This window comes from Bactrocera oleae, chromosome 2 (assembly GCF_042242935.1).
Source record: "Bactrocera oleae isolate idBacOlea1 chromosome 2, idBacOlea1, whole genome shotgun sequence".
NCBI lineage: Eukaryota > Metazoa > Arthropoda > Insecta > Diptera > Tephritidae > Bactrocera > Bactrocera oleae.
The window spans coordinates 81346853-81367367 of record NC_091536.1 but is presented as its reverse complement, the minus strand read 5'-3'; the positions used below and the strand labels follow the sequence as shown (position 1 = coordinate 81367367).

Genomic DNA, 20515 nt, shown 5'->3' with positions numbered 1-20515 from the left:
GTTCGTTTCAATAAGATTAAAAACTTCCATAAGCAACCCTGTGTGCGTGATAACCGTCAAAATTGCTCCCTAAAGTCAATGAAGAGCTTAACTCTCGCATTTACACTTCATCACCGTTGCCACCCCCAACCACCAGCAGCAACAACTTTCGGCGCCGGCTCTCGCGCTGCCGCGGCCTCTGCACACTCTCGCCACCCACTGCAGGTTGCAGCAGTTTCACCAACGAGAAAATTAAATAGCTCAAAGCGATGCGCGATGATTGCATACTTTTCGGACTCACTTCGAGTTGAGCCGAGTGCGTGTGCGGAGCATTGGTGCAGTGCCGCGCGGACGTCCACTGAAAGCAAATAATTAAAGTGGATAAAAATTAAATAAAAACAAAGATACAACTCTGCACAATCTTGCAAAAATCAAAGTAAAGGTGGAAATCAGTCCGTAGGACACAATTTTTTTACGCAAAAACAAAGAGCTTACTTGTGTGGTGCCGATTTTTCACCTTTTCCTCAAGCAAAGTTTGTGTACACTGCTTAACGAAAGTGGGTAGAAGCAGAACTAAAATAACTTTAATTGAAAAGTGCATGTTAAAAGCAACTGAAAGCAGTGAGAATTGTGTGGTATGATACAATTTTTCGTTTGGGGATTTAAATGAACGAATGCAAATGAAAATTTGGGATTGCCGATAACCGCATGAGTTGATAAGTATCCTGTGTTCTACATTTAAATTATCCAGAGTGTGTGCCATTTTTTGCTGCGCTCCCAATTCAAATGTACAACTCTCACCTCCCACACTGACGCTCTGTAACGGACTCTCACGCTGCGCCTGCATTTGGCAAAAGAGATATTTTATTATACTGAAATTAAATCCTGCAAACACGAACGGGAAGTAGTTTGTCCCGTTCGCACAGCGCTGCAATAGAAGTGAAATAACTGTGAAGAAAGTGCTGCAAAATTGTAATTAAAACGGTTTTTTTTTCAACAGTAATCAAATAAAATACCAAATTACATACATAAATGCAGAGTTAGCAAAGAGCAAAAAACATTTACTTATCTAGCAGCCTACCTTTTAATGTAGTTGTACTCAGTTTTTCAACGCAGAAATCGCAGAGTCGCTCGCTAAACGGGACATTGCACCGCGTCTCATCGCAACGCAACGCAACGCATCGCAGCACTTCGCGTGGCATCGAACGCGCCGGATTCGTGTGTATGTGTGTATGTGTGTGCAATTGTATGCAGGGACTTTCACAGATCGGAATCGGGGTAAAAGGACCAAATATGAATGCGAAATGCTCTCGCAAGCCATCTCGTGGTCACACAAAACCGTTGTACGAGGCATAAGAGAAAGTCTCGCACTGCCACTCGGACGCATTCCTTCGCTTCACACTTAGCAAAATTCACATCAAAATTCAACATTCCCCTCCCTGCTTAGTACATCTAATCTACGATAATAAGAAAATCAATTTAATCAAGCGTCAGGAAAATTTTTTCCAACGCCACAAATTCAATAGCAAATCACAGAAATTCATCGAAGAATTTCGCGTTCGAAAAGTGTGTGCATAGTAAATGTAGAACGCGTGTGTGTGTGTGTGCATATGTGTGATTGTGTACTAAAGCTCCCTGAAGAGCTATTACCCAAGTGAAAAAAGTTACGTTACGTACAGGTTCTTCTTTGTAAAATCTATTGAGGGCTCGTGAAGACGCGAGGAGCAAAGAAAAAGTAGCAAAAAGTGTGTACAATGAATTAAAGCAGAATAAAGAAAAGTGAAGTGATAGTAAGCATTGCAAATATTGACCACCGAATTACAACGAGATTTTTTTTCTACAACCGAAAATACTATTCCACCATCACCGACATTAACGCTGTCACCAACAATATCAATATTGCAACATCGCTAAACGCCGACGTCCAGGTCATCGTCATAGCCAGCGCCATCGTCCAACCGTAGTACCAGTTGTAGTAGTCAAAAGCACAGCAACAACAACAACAAAAACAACAGCATCGGCTGGAAGTACACGCATCAGTCGGCCAGTGTGCGTCCACCCACAGTTGCAATCGTCGATACTACGTTACATATTCGCGAAGTTATTTGCCAACGAACGGTTTCGTAGTGACAGCAGCTTTTTGCGCTGCTCTGGATGCCTTTCGGTATCGCGTTGAATTCAATTACTTGTATTATCCAACGCTGTTTCTTTTCGATTAAGCATAGAGATCATCACCTGCGGCATCGTGCCTAGGCAACGGCGCTCATACTCACATGCATTCAGCATAGTCACGGTTGCTCTAACGTAAGAACGCCACATAACGTCATCGCTTACACACATACGCCGTATGCTAGCGTAACCACATACATATATATATATACATACATATGTGTGTGTGCATGCCTGTTTGTATATAATCGTCGTCATTGTGTCATCGTGCCATCGCAATTGTTGTTGTCGTCGTACCCTTTACTCACAATCGTGGCCCATTCACTGCCGGAAATGCGCTGCAGCATCAACGGAAATTAAACAAATCATAGCCGAAGTCGAAGTGGAAGTGGAAATCCAAACTGAAATCATCGGCAAATCTACGCAGCGGGCGCACAATTACAACGCTGCACATTTATAGCGTTCGTCCGTCAGTCAGTCGGCACATCACACATGAGTTCATGAGTTTTTAATATCGCACCGGAAGTTTTTTGCGCTGTTCATTATAGTCGTTTTTGTTTTATGCGATGAGCAAATCGCTCAGCAAGGAATGCCACTGTTGCATCGAGAGAACAGGTAAAGTTGAGCGAGAGAGTTGGTGGGGTGGGTGCAATCAGCTATTGCATGCACTCAAGAATTTGAGATGCTATCAAATTACATTTGAAATATTTCATCGCACGTAGAGTGTGCGAGATTCCGTTTAGAAGAAAGTATTTGATTATTAAAAACCTTTAAGCGCATATCTGATAACTATTACAGCGTCTTATATTTACATATTTTGGCGTCTTATGCTCTAAAATTTTGATTTTTCGAAGATATAGCAGTTTAGGATATCTTAGTTCCGTTATTGCCATTTCTGTAAATCACATAAAATCGTTTTGCAAATATTTTTTAGTTTTCATTGACTATTTCACGATAATTTTGTGAGTTCTGTGTCTGTTTTTTTAGCTAGTCATATTTTTAAGGGGGAGTAGGGTTAATTCGTGCAAAACAAGGCTCAATTTTATTAATTTTTTAACTATGTTTTGAAATACTTATAGTATATTATAGTATGACATTTGAAGAATATTTTGTTCTGTTGTTTTCATGGCAAAAAATTAAAGAATACGGCAATGACAGCAATTACTATGGATCGTCTCGGAAAAATGGAATTGCGGTGCCTCTCTACATTGATTATCTGAATTCAAACAAGAAAAAAACGTTAACTTAGCTACACCGAAGCTATAATAGCCATTAAAAATACAAACGATTCTTTACAAGAACTTTGATGGGTCAGTTTCTATGCCAGCTTAAATTGCATCATTGCCTTAGGCAATAACCCATACCAAATTTCATGAAAATATTTCCCATACAAACACTTTATTCCGATCGTTCAGTTTCTATGGCAGATATATGATATAATGATCCGATAATGGCTGTCCTGACAAATGAGCAGCTTGCGGAAAATTTCCGATTGATATCTCAAAAACTGAGGGACTAGTTCGCATATATACAGACGGACGGACGGACAGACGAACATCACTAAATCGATTCAACTCGTCATGTTGATCATTTATAGATACACTTTATAGAGTCCTCGACGTTTCCCTTAAGGTGTTACAAATATCGTGGCAAACCTAATAAGCCCTGTTCAGGATATAAAAATCAAAATTAAGAATTTTGAATTTTTCACATTTTGGGAACACCTTGAAAGTAAAAACGTGGGTTTTTGCGAAAAACTCGGTTAATTTTTTATTGTAAAATAAAAAAATAATAACAAACTTGAAAAAATCTCTCCAGCGTTACCTCGTCAGTCATGTATAGACAGTGTTCAAAATTCAAACGTTCGGTGTAGTAGTTTTCAGAACATGAGGGTCACCGACTTTAAAAATAAGAACTGTAGGTGAAACGTTTTGAAATCTCATAAGTGAGGCATAAAAGTATTCGTAACTTCGTTATATTTGCTCTAATCGACTTTAAATTTTTACACTATCGAAAAAAAGTTTAAAATCCCTACTTCATCAAAGTTTTTCTTAAAATTCTATTTTGTCGCCATTCCAACAGAAAGAGACATTCTTAAGAACTCACCAGATGTTAGCAGGATCTATCATTGTTTGGATAACTATCTACGCACTTCTAAAGTAGGGGAAACTTTCTCAAAATGTCTAGAAAAGCTCTTACATAACCTTCATTAGCTCTTCACTAACTTTTCATCTAATATCTAATATATATAAGAAGCAAGGTTACTTCTACTCAGCTACTAACTATTTCTTTTATCGAACTTTTGTACAATATATAGGCTTCATACCATTATGGTTTTCGCCCGAAAAACAGTCTTCTTGGATTTTCTAGTTATCGACATGCCAATAATTGTGATAAATGTTGGGATTTCGGGATATTAACAACACTTTACTATGGGTTGGTTCGGCTACTACTTTTAGAAAGGTTTTTGGAAGGAAAAATATATATTTTCTCCAATTACTATTTCCTAGTTATCCAAGTGTTAGAAGGATATCGACCGGGAGAATTATTAGGAAATAATAGTTGTACAAACGTGGTAGAAACTCTAATATTGAAAGGAAAATTCAGAATCCGTGCATGTTGGACCACAAAATCAAGTTCATGATGTCATGTTTATGCATAACTGTGAGGTGAACTTATGAAACAGTAGTTTTAATTCGACATCTTGAAAATCGTGAATACAGCGACCAAATTGTTCAATTATGCGATAACTTTGCTTACGAAACAGGGCTGTATCTTCATAAAAACAAAAGGGAGTTGAATTTAAGGTTAATCATTTAATATGTCTGTGGTGTGAACTCTGTAATTTGAAGCAGGGTTTACCACTAACACCATTATGGCTCATTCACATACAACTTTCCTCTTTGCATGATAGTTCATACTTAAACGTGAACGCTTTACTTTCAATGTTTCTCTCTAATAAAAATGGCTACTGTTGTTTGGCAAAGCGTTAAAAGATGAGAGTTATCCAACATTTTGCTTGTTTTTCGAAAACGTTTAATGTGAACGTACTCATACAAAAGCGTATATCGAACTTTACTGTCAAAACAATGGTCTGACGCAAAAGTTCTATGTGAATTGGCCATTATTGTCAGAGAACTCACGGATGTAGGGTAATAGAAAATTATTGAGTAACACTAATTACAAATACAGATGGACTTAACACAAAATAATAATGCTTTATGTAAAATTTTAGAACGTTCTGGTGATATCTTTTCCAATTAGTGAGGAGTAAGAGCTTCAGTAACTAAATAGCGGTCAGTATGAATTTTTGCTAGGAACATTTTTCAATAGCTGTCATTTTCATATGCTTATGTAATTGCATTCCTTTGTGCTCGTACATTTTCAGAATTTTCAAATGTAATATCATATATGTTCATAAATAAATATTGAAAAGTTCTTATAATGGAAAACATCGAAATCCTTGTACTTTTTACATCCCTGGTTTTAATAGCAAGCATAGCCAACTCAAAGCTTAAACAAATCCTACACACAATGTAAAGTAGAAATTAATATAATATTTCTACATATGTAAAAATTTATGTTTGTATGTCTGAACAAATGTTTATAGATTCGCTTCATTTGTTCAGTTTCCAATTGTTTGACTAACAAATCCAAAAGCGAAAAAAAAACTAATTTTTTTTACCCTATTCCTTTTCACAAACTGTGCGCTTAGTCGTTGGAGTATTTTATTTAATATTTATTTGTGAGCTTTTCTATTTCATTTCCATGTATTTTTAGATTACATACAGATGTGCGTGCGTGTGTGTGCGCATATGTGTGAAACTTGGAATTTTGTGTGCCAATGTTGTCGCCATTCTCACTGTTGTTTTCTTGCTTCAACGGTGTTGTTTTTGGTCCTTTTTAGATATTTTTTTTGGTTCTTGTTTTTTGGTTTTTTTTTCTTTCCAACATTTATGTCGAGCGTTTGCAAGCCCCGCAAAGAAGGTGGCGGGGTCGACTTGTTTTATCATTGGAGTGAGCTGTGCTGTCAATGTGACAGTTAATATGAATTGTACTAGTGTGTGCGTATGTGTGTGTGTGTGGATTAGTTAGTGTGTTGGTGAGTCTCTTGTTTGCTGCCCTGGTGAAGGCCCGTGCATGGGTGGGGGCCTGGGTGGCCGGTGAACGATGCGTGCTGTAAGTTAGGGGGTTGATAAGCTAGCTAACGGTATAGCCGTGGAATATCTACTAACGGCTAACACATATGCATACACAATTACAAATGCGTGTACAAAGTTATCGCCATACGAGTTTATGTGAAGTGCTGAAGAGTGAACTCATCAGCCCAGCTAAAAATAACCAAAACATAGAAATTAGCAATAAACTTTTAAGCAAAATTTTTAACAATAATCACAAAGCAAACGTTCGAAAGAGAGCTTGCGTGAGTTTTTGGTTGTCGCAAGTGAAGTTAAAAGGGGCATGTAGTGCAATGTTTCGTCACAAATCGATCGATTACCTTTTTCGTGAATGTATGGATTTTTTACACATTTCTTTACATTTCTACTCACACACTATTCCATTGGATAACGCCAGTTTGCCGCCTTGTATCCGGTATAAATTTGGCTGTTCAACGTAGCACATTGAGATAGAGAGAGGGAGAGAAAGATAAGAGAGAGCGATAAAATTAATCCGCTCGTGGCACAATTTTTCACTGCTGTAGGGATGCCAACTCAAGCAAAGATAAATCGCGGACAAATTATATTTTTTTGACGGAACCACTGACATACTCTTTTTTGGCATTTAGCTAACTCTTCATACAGGTCTGCATTTATTTTAAACATAAAACTTTTATTTATTTTAATTATTTTTTCCTTTTAAATAAACAAATTGGCGTTTATCGCCATACAAGTAATTATACACAAGCTGATATCGTTTAAATTAAGCACAGTATTTTTTAAATACTTTTGCACAGTTGGCATTCCTACACCTAAGTTTTGCAGCATGCTCTCACAGTAAGTGTCCGAGTTAACAAATGAGAGAATGTGTCGCTGCAAGAAATGTATGGAATTTCTAAGTTCTCCCATCAGGGGTTGTAATCGCAGTGGCTGCAAGAAAATTCACCAACAGTAAACTGAAGTTGGTTTTATTTTTGTTGCTCTGGCCATTGATGAACAATACATGCGTATATATTGTTGAAGTTTTTGTGTAAGCACGTAGTAAAATGTAGTATTGCCAACTTGCGTTATTTTAATTCAATTGCTTAAGGGGGAAACAAGTTTAGATGCTTCAAAAAAATTCTTTTTTTTTATTGCATAAATTATTAGTACAACTATTTAGGAATATGTTGCTTAAGTTTCAAAACGAAATTCCAATTAGTATTGATGATATGAGCACTAAGGTAAACACGGTTTGATTCAGTGCCGAAGCGCACTTTGTATCAAATGCGTTTTTCTCGAAACGGCTTATGTTTTAATCTTGTTTTAATCAATCTGAAAATTTGTGTGAGTATGCTTTATTCAAGTCCGAAAAATATGAAGCAAACTCTGGAATAATATTAATAAGTAAACTATATATTTTTATGTAAGAAAGGTGAAAAAAATGATTTAAAAACATAACATTAGCATAACATAACAGAGTTTGGTTCATATTCTTAGAGAATATGTTACTAACGAAAGAAAAAAAATTAATGATTTCAGATCAAAACTGTGACCTCCAGTTGTTCCGCCAGCAGTCAACTCTGATGGCTATCGTTAATGGTCACCACCCTCTAAATCCACTATTTTCGGCGGAAATGACATCGAAAAATTCAAAAGTGTAGTTCACAATATGAATAAACTACACTGCAAGTTTTAACGAATTTTAAGTATTCTTACTCAGTTAAAAAAAAATCACAAAAAACACTTGAATTTCGGCCTCCTAAACTGGTTTCCCCCTTAACAGTAAAATCGCAGAAATGTTATTCCAGGAGCCTTCACTTATAAATTATCTACATATTTTTCGAAATTTTTTTAAATTTTCTAATCACTGTCAATTTTGTTAGCAATTTTAATTCATTCTTGAGCCAGTTGCCTAATTTTGGCATGTTTCGTTTTTGTCCTTAAGTGAAACTTTCCTCGTCTAAGCCTTGACGGGATTTCGTCACAAATTTAATGGCAATTAAGCATTAATGGGACATTAAATTACTTTGCTATTTCGTGGTACATTTTGGTCTCATTTAGGACTTCACGAACTGTGAGTGTTGATAGAAAAGCAATCGATCCATCTTTTTATCATTTGCTTATTCATATCAAAGAGTATACAGGGATTCACAATTAAAAAAATAAAAAAAATCCTAAAGTTGTACATCCTTGAAGTAAAGGGGGAAAAAGGCCGTATCATTTATATATTTATCGTGTGAACCTGGGAAATTTAAAGTTGGATTTTTCAAAACATTTGTTTACCTTTCTCGAATTTTTGAAATAAATTACAAAATAAAAATTTTCAGTTTTTGGTGGTTCATACGATTGAGATTTATCTAAAGAAGTAAATTTGTAAGTTAAGCCTGAACCGGTCGAGTTTTTACGACACTAAAACAGCTATAATTTTGAAAACGCTTCAGCGAGTTTTTTTTTTGAATATTTAAACTATCGAAATATGAAACTAGACTACCCCTAAATACTTAAGGGGGCATTTACCACAAAAGATTGCAGTAGTCGCCTTCTTAAACTACAAGCAAAAGAACACTGGGCAATATTTCGAATAAAAGAGTTTAGTTGTCACTCAGATATTCATACAGATTATAAATACGTCTGTTAAAAAATATTGTAAATATTCTGCCCAATTGAATTATGATTCATACGAATTAAAGTATGGATTAGTTAAAGAGTTTCCGCTAATCATAAAGCTACATAGTATATGCGGAGAAGTCTGCTGCTTCTAACGCTTATGAGTGAGAGAATGAATTCTGTAGTTTTGTAGGAGATGAACCGCTCTTTTGACTCTAAGGCCTTTTCTTACCTGGCTGATTATGAATTTTTTACAGACTTTCTGCTGAAGTATTAAAATATTTTCAAGCAGCCAGACCTTTAAGCTTGGAGGTACACATTTTGACTTTTTATTAATCAGCGTTTTAACACTGCCTTTGATCTTAAAATTCGGCTAGGAAAGTATTTATTTTTTTTTAGTAAAAAGGTAGTAAGGAAAGTATAATATATTCGAAATCAAGATTCGAGTTTGAGGGTTTAACAAGAGATTTTCGAATGAATGTCTGACGTCAAGAAGCATTAACTACAATAGTATATAATTCAATGATGAAAATTGTAAAATCCTCAAAAATTTGTGATATGTCGAAGTTAAGTTTCAAGAACCTTTGATATCAGATTTCAGACAATTGATAATTCTGCAAACTGTGAATGTAAATTTGATAATATATGCTTTGAATTGTATTCTATTAATTTAAAATAAACCATGAGCATCCTTACTACTTATATACATCTTATTGAAAAGTCGATACATTTGATACTCACTTCCTCTAGGAAGTGTGGGTCTTTAATTTTTTTCCTCGCACATAGCAATTGTTGCAATAGCTTCCTTTAAAGTGGTGGTGGTGGTGGTGTTGCTGGTTGGTGCTCATTACTGATTTGCCCGAACGTTGACGACCAAAGCATTGGCCCTGCGCTAGCGCAATCAAAAGGCAGTGGTAGTAGAATAAATCTTGTTGGCAGCACAGTAAAATGCCGTTGGCCGAATACTCGTTGTTTGCATTGTATGCGAATGTGTCACAAGTTCATTGGAATGCATCAGGCGAGCGACATACGGATTTCATGCCACATATCACATGTCGCATGGCGCTTTCATAGTTCATAGCCGGCTTGTGGCTGTTGGCTGCTGTGATTGCACCGACTTGTTTGTTCGTGCCAATAAATGCGCTCAAACACATGCGAGTGTGTGTGTGTTTGTCCGCGTGTTCATACTCAAATATGGTATGTGTGTGTGTGTATTTGTCCGCGTGTTCATACTCAAATATGTGTGTGTGTGTGTGTGTGTGTGCGAAAATGTATGCTTTCTGGCAAATGATTTGGCCGCATTACACAGATGCTCTCATGCATGGACCGCGTTGTTGTTGTTATAGCCACGCAACTCCTCATCAGCTGCTGCGACTTGCAAGCAGTTGTAGTTTCAGTTGCACTCGCCTTATCCGCTAGATTGCAGCAACAACATGTCATATTTTCTACCAACGATCGACCGAAATGTGTGTCCTTGCATGTGACTATCTGCTGGTTCTGCTGTTGCAAGCCTTTTTTCTACTACTGTAAGTGCTTTGTTTTCTTCTGGTGTTTTGTAGAAGTGTTTAGCCAGATTTTTGCCACTGCCTCAGTTGCTCGTATTAACCGTTACATATAAACTTAGTGAAATATTCATATGTATGTATGAGTATATCAGAGATTGCCACAAAATGTGGCAAATTGCCAAAAAAATCAAACCCTTGCATATAAACTGCAGTGACGCTGGTCCTGCCTGCCATTAGTGCATCCATGTCTGCGCCCTTGTTGCTGCTCTGCTACACTGTGCTCCGGCAGATCTAGGTCTTTTGGCGTTGTTATCCTAGTAGGACTTAATTAAAAGTGTTTTTGCATTTTTTTTTTTGGTTTTGCGTTGTTTTGTACAGGTATTAACGCCCGGCTCATAGAAAAACTGTTGGCATTTAACTAGACGGTGGGTAGTTAAAATATTAATTTGACCATATGGAATGTGGAAGTTATGTATTTAAACACTCAACAAAATGATTTTTGTGGAAGTAAATTGCCTTGAATACATTAAAATATTTATTTATTTTAAGTATTTTTCGTTTAATAATAAATTGAAGCTTAGCTTGATGGCAAAACCTTCTAACAAATTAGTAAAATGAATGAAAATGCACCGAAGCTATAATACCCTTCACAGGTGCATTTCATATATCAACTGCATGTATAGCCAAATTTGAAAACTGGCCAACGGTTCGCATGCAACGGAAATTGTCTTGCTATTTCTTTCTAGGAACCTTGTTTGATATAAACACCCTTTAAATCGAATAAAGGTTTTTAAATCAAGAAAAGAGATATTTATTTTGATTTTGATCGATCAGTTTGAATGTCGGATAAGTATAAGCTATAGTAGTCCGATCTGTACAATTTTTTGGAAATTGTTGACTTGACCATTTTGTGTAGCTCACAAGAAATTGATTTGGATCGGTTATTTTATATATACCACTATAACCTATAGTTATGTGGTTCCCATACATCGAGCTTTTTTTTGCATCCAATCAATAGCTTAAAGACGAACATTAATGTTGAATAATTTGGCGGCAAAATTTTACTTAGGTACAAGTTAAACTCAGTTTATTTGTAATATATTTATATGAAATCATCAAATTATGACCATGTTTTAAAGTTATTTGATAGTCACTTAGTCATAATCGGAATTGATTTTTGTATGAATCTATGTAGCTGGAAAAAAATTAGGTGCTTCAGAAAAATAAATTAGAAGGGTTTAAAGAAGGTGGCGTTAACCTTCTTCCTTAATTAATAAACAGTTTGTATCTCTTTTATTTAGTCTTTATCTTTTTCCTTCACCTTGCACCACTGCAGCTCTGTGTTTTAGTAGTGAAAAATGGTTACTTAGTAGAGCAGGTTTGAACCCATTCCAATGGACAACCGTTGACCGCTTAGAAAAATTACTTCTTTATGATGGTGAATACGGTTTGTAGTTCGACTGCACTCTCTAGGTTAAGATGAGACGACTGCTTTACTAATTTATTTACTCAAAATCAATTAATCCAATTACAATTACATATATGTACAGCGTCTAACAATAGGAATGAAGTAATTTTGACAGCTCGTGGCGGCCATGTTTGTTTACGTTGGTTTGTGTCAAGCTTTGTTGGTGTGTTCAGTTAGGTTTCCCATTTCATTTCATAAGCGCACGTTTTACTTTGGAACAACGCTTGGAAATTGTCCATGATTGTTACGCAAATTCACGTTCTTCGGTGGATATTTTTTTATTTTACATCGCAAAATAAATCATCTTCTCAGATGAGGCCCATTTATGGCTTAATGGCATCGTCAACAAACAAAATTGTCGCTATTGGGATGAGTGAAATCGTCGTGTGGTTCAGAAAACGCAATTGCAGCCACAAAAATTGACTATTTGTTGCTGGTTGTGGTATGACGGCATCAGCGGGTCTTATTTTTTTTGAAATGTTGCACGAAATGTCGTTACCATCAATAGTGATCGTTATAGCACGATGTTGAGCGACTTTTTTGCCCCGGAATTTGAAAAACTTGACGCAGACGATACCTTAAAAAAAAAATAATAACAGAACCTACAATAAATACATTATATTATATGTTTTATTTTAAATGCTTACTAAATTTTTGATGAATCGGTCAGAAAACTAATAATTCACAGTTCTTCAAAAATAACCAAACTGAATTGTAAATATTTTTCATAAACTCACCCACACATGCTTATTACCGTCATAAAGTAATAAAAGCGCCACGCATCAGCAGTAATGCCGTTGGCCTGTGGCACTTGTGCTCAATGAATGGCGAAGGTGCCGCCAGCAAGGCGTTGTTTCAATTTTACTGCACACTTTTAGGCGTTTAAATTGAATTTAAGCGGCGTGTTTGGCACGAACTCACATGCACACGCAGTCAAGCTGAGAATGAAGTGTATGCATTGAGGCACACACACACACACACACATTTGCATACATGTTTATAGGTAATTTGTATATACACTTGGGCAAAGCTTTCAACATACACATATACAGACATACAGACGCGTAAACAAGCACACACGATTCCATTGTTGCACTGACGGCAATATTTCTTCTTTCTCTTGGCTCAATAGGCGAGCGAGCGCACAGTTTTAGTAGCCATTAAAGCTGCGCTTGCATTATGTCGCTATGAAGTTAACTTCGTTTCCTCCGCGTCAACCAACGCTGCAGCGGCGCGCTCCTCTCCCCCTCAGCAGGGTTAGTCATCCATAATGCACGCATATACGACGCATGCCAAGCGGAAATGCTGACTGGCCTGTGCCAAGAATGCGAGTACAGCGGGGAAGCGGCGCATGGGTTGGGGCATGTGTGTGTGCCGGCTGCATTGGGAGAAAGGGTTGATTGAGTTGCCGTTAGCTTGCGACCGCTTCAAGGTATTGTTAGCATTATGGGCGACTGCAATACCAATGGATATTAGGCCAAACAAAGAGCACGATGCCTGTATGTACCTATGTATATATTAGTGCGTGTGTGTATGTGTGTGTATCTGACATGCCTTGCCGGCGAGTGGTTTCATTGCATTGCCAAACATAAATTAATTTTCCTCTGCCCGACTCGTCAGTCAGCCAATGAGCAAGTGCACCAGCGATCTAGCGAGCCAGCGAGTCGCCTGCCAAGAGTCAGTGTTGCCACCTCGCCAGCTGCCGCGCCTTTGCTGTCATGTTTTCACTGTTTAACGACATGTTAGTTTTTGCACATTAAAACGTAAAAGTCGAAGGAGTCTAACCATTTAAAAGAACATTTTATTGACTCATTATTCATGTAGCAGTTCTTTCCAGCAGAGCGAATTCCTTTATTGTGGTCTCGTTTTATGAGTTCACCGCTATACAGCGGCCATTATGGGCAACCAAGAAAAGATTTTAATGAAATGTTAGGAGGAAATCTAAAAAATGCTTTGGTTGCCACACATAACTAGCACAGTTATGGAATAGCTTATTGCAAATAAAAAAAAAAACTTTTTAAAAAAACTTATAACGTTTCTCTAGAGGAAACATGAAAAATGAAGTATATTTTGATGTTAAACTTAAAGAGCGAAAAAAAGAGAAAAAAAAATTTCTAAGGTTGCATCTTTGCATTCATTCTTTTGATTTCACACACATGCTCACACATTTGCATCTTATTATTTGTGTAGACATGTATATTCTACACGAAGATGCGCGTGCTGTGCTCTTGTGTGCGTATACTTCTTGGTCTAAACGTTGTCAACGTGGTGTGACACATGTCGGATTAGTTGTTGGCGCAGGATAACAAACTCATCATGTCAGGCGGCTCAAATTTCCTTCTCGTTGTAACAAAATTAATGACAAGAATATGACAGTTGATGCTTTTAAAATAGCTGCTACTCAAGAAGTTAAACGACTCTTGGAGCTTGTGCTCGCGCTATGAAAGCGAGACATTCATTGATATTCAGAATTAATATTTAGAAGAAAAGAAGAAATTTTAAAATTTAAGACTTGCTACTAGTTTTTTTGTTTGTATCTGAGAGGTAGTTACTCGTACATATTTGTGACACAGTAAGGTTTGCAATGCTGTGGTACTCTTCTAATCGACTTCTCTGCATGTTGGTCAGTTAGTTTCATTATAAATGTGTTCTCAGAAAGAAGTGTGCCTTTTCAGATAAGCCGCGTATTCTTTATGCCTCATCATAACTTTATATCGGCAAAAACTTGTTTGCTGTTGTTGTAGCATCATAAAACATTCGTCAAATGGTGTACTTTCTAGTCCTTGTTCAAGACTATTTCGCTTATATGGTATTTACTTTTTGTCTTGGGAATGGACGATGAGAGGCTTTGGGACCTTTTATTTTGGTCTGAAGCTGGAAGATAGTTAAATTATTTAAATGGTAGTGCAGAGTCCACAGTTTAATTTTGTTTGGGTTTTTTCCGAAAATATTGTGAAACAATTTCAATATCTAAGATACCGTGCTCTCAGATATCTTCAAAAATTTTCAAAAACTGTTTGATACACAAAAGTTTATAGTTATTTTCTTACTTTGATCTATTTTGGAAGCAAAAAACCAAACTTGCAATACGAAACCCATAAAATCAAAACTATATTTTCTGAAGTATTTTGAACAACAGCGACACCTAGCGCGGGTTTTTTCTGAATTCGAAAAATAAATATTAATTTGTAGAACAAGAGCCATAACACCCTTTACATTAAAATATTTAAAAAAAAATCCTTTGGTTAATAAAAATAATTTTTTTCATCTCATTTTCTCCGCAGATCCTGCACAATTTTAGACGTAATAAATGTGAAAACCCAGACCTCGTGAGCAATAAAACATCAACGAAGCATACGTATACTTATTTAAACGTCGTAGCAAAATATCGTTATAAATTTACAAGCATCCGACATGAAACTACATAAAAGCAGTTATTTCATGCGTATGAAATGAATCATTCAAGCGAGAAAATTCACAGCAGCACTTGGTCCCGTTCACATGGTGGTCGTTTATGCACCGCAATTGCCAGCCGCTACGAAATTGTCACGTGTTTTATTGTGACCAATGCTGGATGCCACAATTGAGGCGTTATCTCGCACATCGTAATGCAACATTGGAGTGGAATTGCCAAAACGTGCAATAGATACGTTGTGTCGCCACGCCCCCACTACCACTAGATGCAGTGGAAGAAGAAGTTTACTCGATTGAAAGCAGCTACAGGAAATTCGCGTGCGCGAAGAATGCTTTGTTGTGGACGAAGAAAGGTGAGTGACAAAAGTTTTTCCACAAAATGTTTGTTTTAACATGGAAGTTGTTGAAAGAATTCTTTGTATTTGCAATTGGCATGAGTGCGTATAATCGGTGTGAAAGAGTTGCGCTTATTCGGAAATATCGGAATTTCAATATATAATATTTGAGTAGAAGTTGATACTCCACTGTCGGATATCGGCAATTACGCATTCCTGTAATTGATTTTGTTTTTACTTTTTTATTTTAAGTCGGAGTTTTAGAATCTTACTTATTGTTACTTATTTCTACATAGGAAATTCAACCATTTTAGAAAGATCGAATGCTTCTTATAAACGATTGGTTTTATAGTAAGCTCTTAATTTATTATACTTTTAGAATCCCACAACATCCAGTAGGTAAATAATTATGGTATGTGTCTTATTTGGTTGGACCCATCTGCGTTAAAGCTGTTCGGTTGTCATGAAAAATGAGTTCTAGTATAACTTGCGGAACTCGCTGATGCATATTTTAACGATTCTAATCGAGTAACGATTAAAAAAATACGTGAAATCAAAAGTTTGAACTATTTCCGTCTTATTGAAACTGCAATGGCTATAAAATGCTGTCAATTGTCATTCAATTTTGTAAAATATTTAAAATAAGCTCAAATTGACCAATTGGAAGGCGTTTAATATACTAGTAAATGCCCTTACATTTATTACATACATATTAACTCATATTCCAGTAATTGGCATTTTACGATAGTCATATGTTCTCATTTTTGAAATAACTCTTAATATGTGTGAGAATGCATGCAAGCATTACCCTGCAGGAATGGAAACAACACATTCCTTTCTGTATAAAGAGAATTTTTGCTTTAGCTATCGAAAGCATTGTATATACATAAAGACCAGAAAGTTTCCGGAAATTGTTGGCCCACAATTCCGGTCGTTTACGACGGATGTTTTCGCGCCAACGCCTCAAATCGCTCAAATAATACTCTTCATTAACCGTCTGTCCCGTTGAAATGAATTTTTGATGAACCAAAAGGCGAATATCGAAAAAAAAAAATGTGGAAAACGGTTGGCCTCAAGGGCCATCCCTGCAACTTCCCTCTAATTTCATACGCTAACGTTCAAATTTCGCTTTTTTCACTGCTTTTGAGCTCTTCGAAATTTTTCGTTTTCGATATCTAGCAAGTAAATCAACCGATTTCGACCCGGTTTGCGGCAAACGATGTGTTTCTTCAAGGTTTAGAACTGATTAGTTTTTGGTGTCGATCGGTCAAGTCGTTTGGAAATTTTATTTTTGAGATTTCTCGAAATCTACTGGTCCGATTGGGTCCAAACTTACACGAAATTCAAGTGCAATGAAACCCTTTGGAATGCCGTTTAGTTTATTCAAATCGGTTGAGCAGTTTAATAGTTATAAGAGGGTCACATACATCCACACACACACACATACATCCACACATACATACAGACATACGGACATCATCGTAGAAATGTTCGGGGAAGCTTCCTCGACCCTCAGAACGTCGAGATCTGTTGAGAACTCGATTTTTGCAAAATGGGGTGAAACCAATATCTTCCCGATTTTTAGAAAATTTTCCATTTTCTTAGCGGGAAGTTAAAAAACAATTTCCGGAAACTTTCTGGTTTCATGGCATAACATGTTGCTACAGAGTATAATGAACAATTTTAAGACCAAAAACTTGTTCAATACCAGCGACCAAATATTGCTGAAGATAAAATATATTTTTCATTTTATTTACAATTTCCGGATACTGTCTGGTCTCAATGTACACGGCTCGTTCCGAGATTTATTTTATTTACTACCCGGTTTTTTTATACTTTTTAAAATAAGTTTGGGCTTTGTTTTCTTATCGAACAAATTTTTAAATTCCGATCACTTCCAAAGTAGATTAAAACGCACAGTTGCTCCAATTGAAATCCAAATGAAATCTCTTTGAGGTTGTGAAATTAGAACCCTCATGCCTTTTAGTAATACAAATATTACTAATATTACTATTTAAAATATAATGTAGAAGGTCTTCAAATTTGATTGATTTATTTGAAATAATATTGCGGTACTTGCAAATTAAATGTGGTCCTGCTGGGTAGCTGTGAAATGCAACTATACAATTGTCCGGCAAAGGAGTAGATGCAAATAAGTTCATGCATACATATATATTGTTGTGCGTGTGGCTCTGCATGTGTGTAACCAAAATTAGCAGAAATATGAAGCTCCAAATTATTACGAGTCTCCGCCCCCTTGCACAATGTATGCGCACAGGCACAAGCAAAGGTATTTAAGAATTTGGCACATGGCCAGTTAGTCAGTAGCCAAATTATTTAGGTATTGTATTGCATTAATAACTATTAATAACATAGTCAGCGTATTTGCAAAGACCTGTATGAACAGTATGTGAGAAGAATGTTGTGTGAACTGAAATTTTTGAAATTTTACCGAAATTCAACTTTATTCACTGCTATACGCACAATTATGAGTACTCCAACTTCGATAGAACAAGCCTTTTTAGAAAGCTTTTTGTTTTTTCATTTGACTTCACTTTGAGATCCATTTCTCGACTCTTTGGAAGCTTTCTCTTAAGACTTATACCTTGACTCTAAACCATGACCGATAGAGTACAAGAAGGCGACATGGAATATTGTGAACGAAACGAACTGACAAACTTTCATAGTATTGTGAAAAAAAACCTTTAAATTTTTTCATTCATTATTTCATGAAACAATGTATTTTGTATCTGTCAAATACACTCTTAATAATTAAGCGTATGTAATTGTTGCAATCTCTAAGAAATGTAAGACGGAGTAAACAGTCTATCAAAAACTATCTTGAATAGTCAGAACAAAGTTACGACCAGTAAGAGTTTGGTAGGAGCTGGTTTAACACATTATATCTATTGATGCCACTTCTCGAAATTCAAATACAGATTTGTTTGAGTTTCCATGCACATTTTTTCTATGACTGTGCATCACAGTAGTTGGCTTTAAGAAACAAACAAAAAATACTAGTTATTTTCATGTAAACTTGCCTACTGGAAGCAACACTATTTATTTATTGCACAATATGTTTGCGTAGTATGCAAAATTCGATTTGAAAATCATTTCGATATTTTCGTTGTGTAGCTATACTGCCTGGGGGTTAACAAATGGCCACGGAACTCTGTTGCATGTACTCGTACGAGTATGTGTTTATGAGAATATTGAATCAAGGAGGACTAACTCCATTATTAGTTGTTTTGGTTTGGTAGCTTGGAAATTGTGGTGGCGGCCATCGCAAAGGCTTGGTACCACAAAAGCATACAACCAACATTAAACCATAATCTATATTGTCTATATATATACATACTATATATACGCGCATATTGCGGCGGATGTGCTCTCTGTATGCAATGCGAGCCGCTGCCCTTTCTTCATACGAAGTGGATCCATTTGAGAAGGGTGCCACATGCCATTGTGTTTGAACGGAACATATATGGTAAGTAGTACATGCATGAGTCGCATGTGCACACTTTGCAGTCATAAATTAAGATTTTCTCTTGAATATCAATAAGCCATAATTGCCGGATTTTTACTTATGTGCGGGGCTGGTATGCAGGAACGCCTATATAGAAGAACCTGACATCGCAAAATAACTTTCCTGCATAGAGCTTCTGCGGGTTAATAATGATCAGTGTACTATGATTGCGTTCTGAAAGCCAAGAATTGGATATAAAAATATTGTTTTGTGTTGAACTTTACCGAAAATTAAGATTCTTAGCTTTCAGAAATTTGTTGGCTTGTACGCAATTATGCAAACTGGCAGAAATGATTACAAAACACAAAACACACCCTACACAATCAAAATCGCTGCAAGTGTTTAAATAATAAAACTTTGTTTACAAATTTATTTTGCCGCATTTTTTATTGCATACGCTTTCGCTTTTCAGTTAATAAAACTGCCTTTCCAAACTGAGTTGTCTACAAATATAAATCCACGCGCACAAACAAGTCTCTACAAAGTATGCAAGAAGCCTCCCCTCCCCTTCCCCCGCACCTGACTGCTATACTGTTTGCTCACTTTTTTGTCTGTGGGTAGGGAGTGCTGTTGGCTGGGCATCGTGAACAAACAAAATTGAATTTGCAATGTTATAAACTGAGTTCGAGGCAAAATTAATTTGTTTATAAAAGTTGTGCACTCAAATTCAAGTTGCTGCGAAATTGCGATAGAGCAGCAGGCAGCTCGTCGCTATCATTCGTTTTAAGCTTTTTGGCGCGTAGTTCGCGCTTTCATAAAAGATAAAAAAAAAACCGCAGGTTTATCTGCATTTTCTGGAATCAGGAATCTGCGTAGCCAGAAATTTATGGCCTGATTCATAGCCGTATAGAATTTTGAAAAAGAAATTCGATGTTCACACTTCTTCTGAAAATAGAGAATACAGTTTAAAAGGAAAGAAAAATACACTGGTTTTCTGTTTCTGTGCAATAATATCTTTTAGTTGACTACTTCATTATTTACAAATTCAAAACATTATATGTTAATAAGTATGTTGGAAGCCATTAATAAAAGTAACTAAATTTTGTCGAAGATGTACCTTATGTATTTTTTGTAAAACTACAATCAATGCATCCAAGAGAAATTTTAATAAACTCAGTAAAGAGTTTTCCCAAACTATCCAAACCAACCAAATCTCTTATAATTTTGTAATGAAGTGCCTCTCAATTTAGTGGATTTATCATCTTTAAGATAAATATTTGAATGCAAAAATATAAATATAAAATACTATATCAAACCTCTCGTCACCAATAAAACGTTAGATAAATGTCGGATTCTCAGCGACGTCTCTTTTGCGACCCCTACCAGACGTCGTTTTTGCAAGAGATGCAGGTTTTTTGATACCAGCCTAGCAT

At 36.3% G+C, this 20515-nt stretch overlaps 1 protein-coding gene across 5 annotated transcripts in view; it reads left to right on the top strand.

Annotated features, from left to right (window-relative positions):
* The first annotated feature begins 296 nt into the window (after window positions 1–296).
* The window catches only part of RhoGAP100F (Rho GTPase activating protein at 100F), a 79368-nt gene continuing 59149 nt past the window's right edge, over window positions 297–20515 (top strand). For all 5 annotated transcript variants that reach the window (XM_036369340.2, XM_036369356.2, XM_036369350.2 and 2 more), the window contains exons 1-2: window positions 297–2763; window positions 15152–15634. In XM_036369340.2, the coding sequence (XP_036225233.2) occupies window positions 15548–15634 (87 nt within the window). In that variant the 5' untranslated portion in view covers window positions 297–2763; window positions 15152–15547. The remainder of the gene's footprint in view (window positions 2764–15151; window positions 15635–20515) is intronic.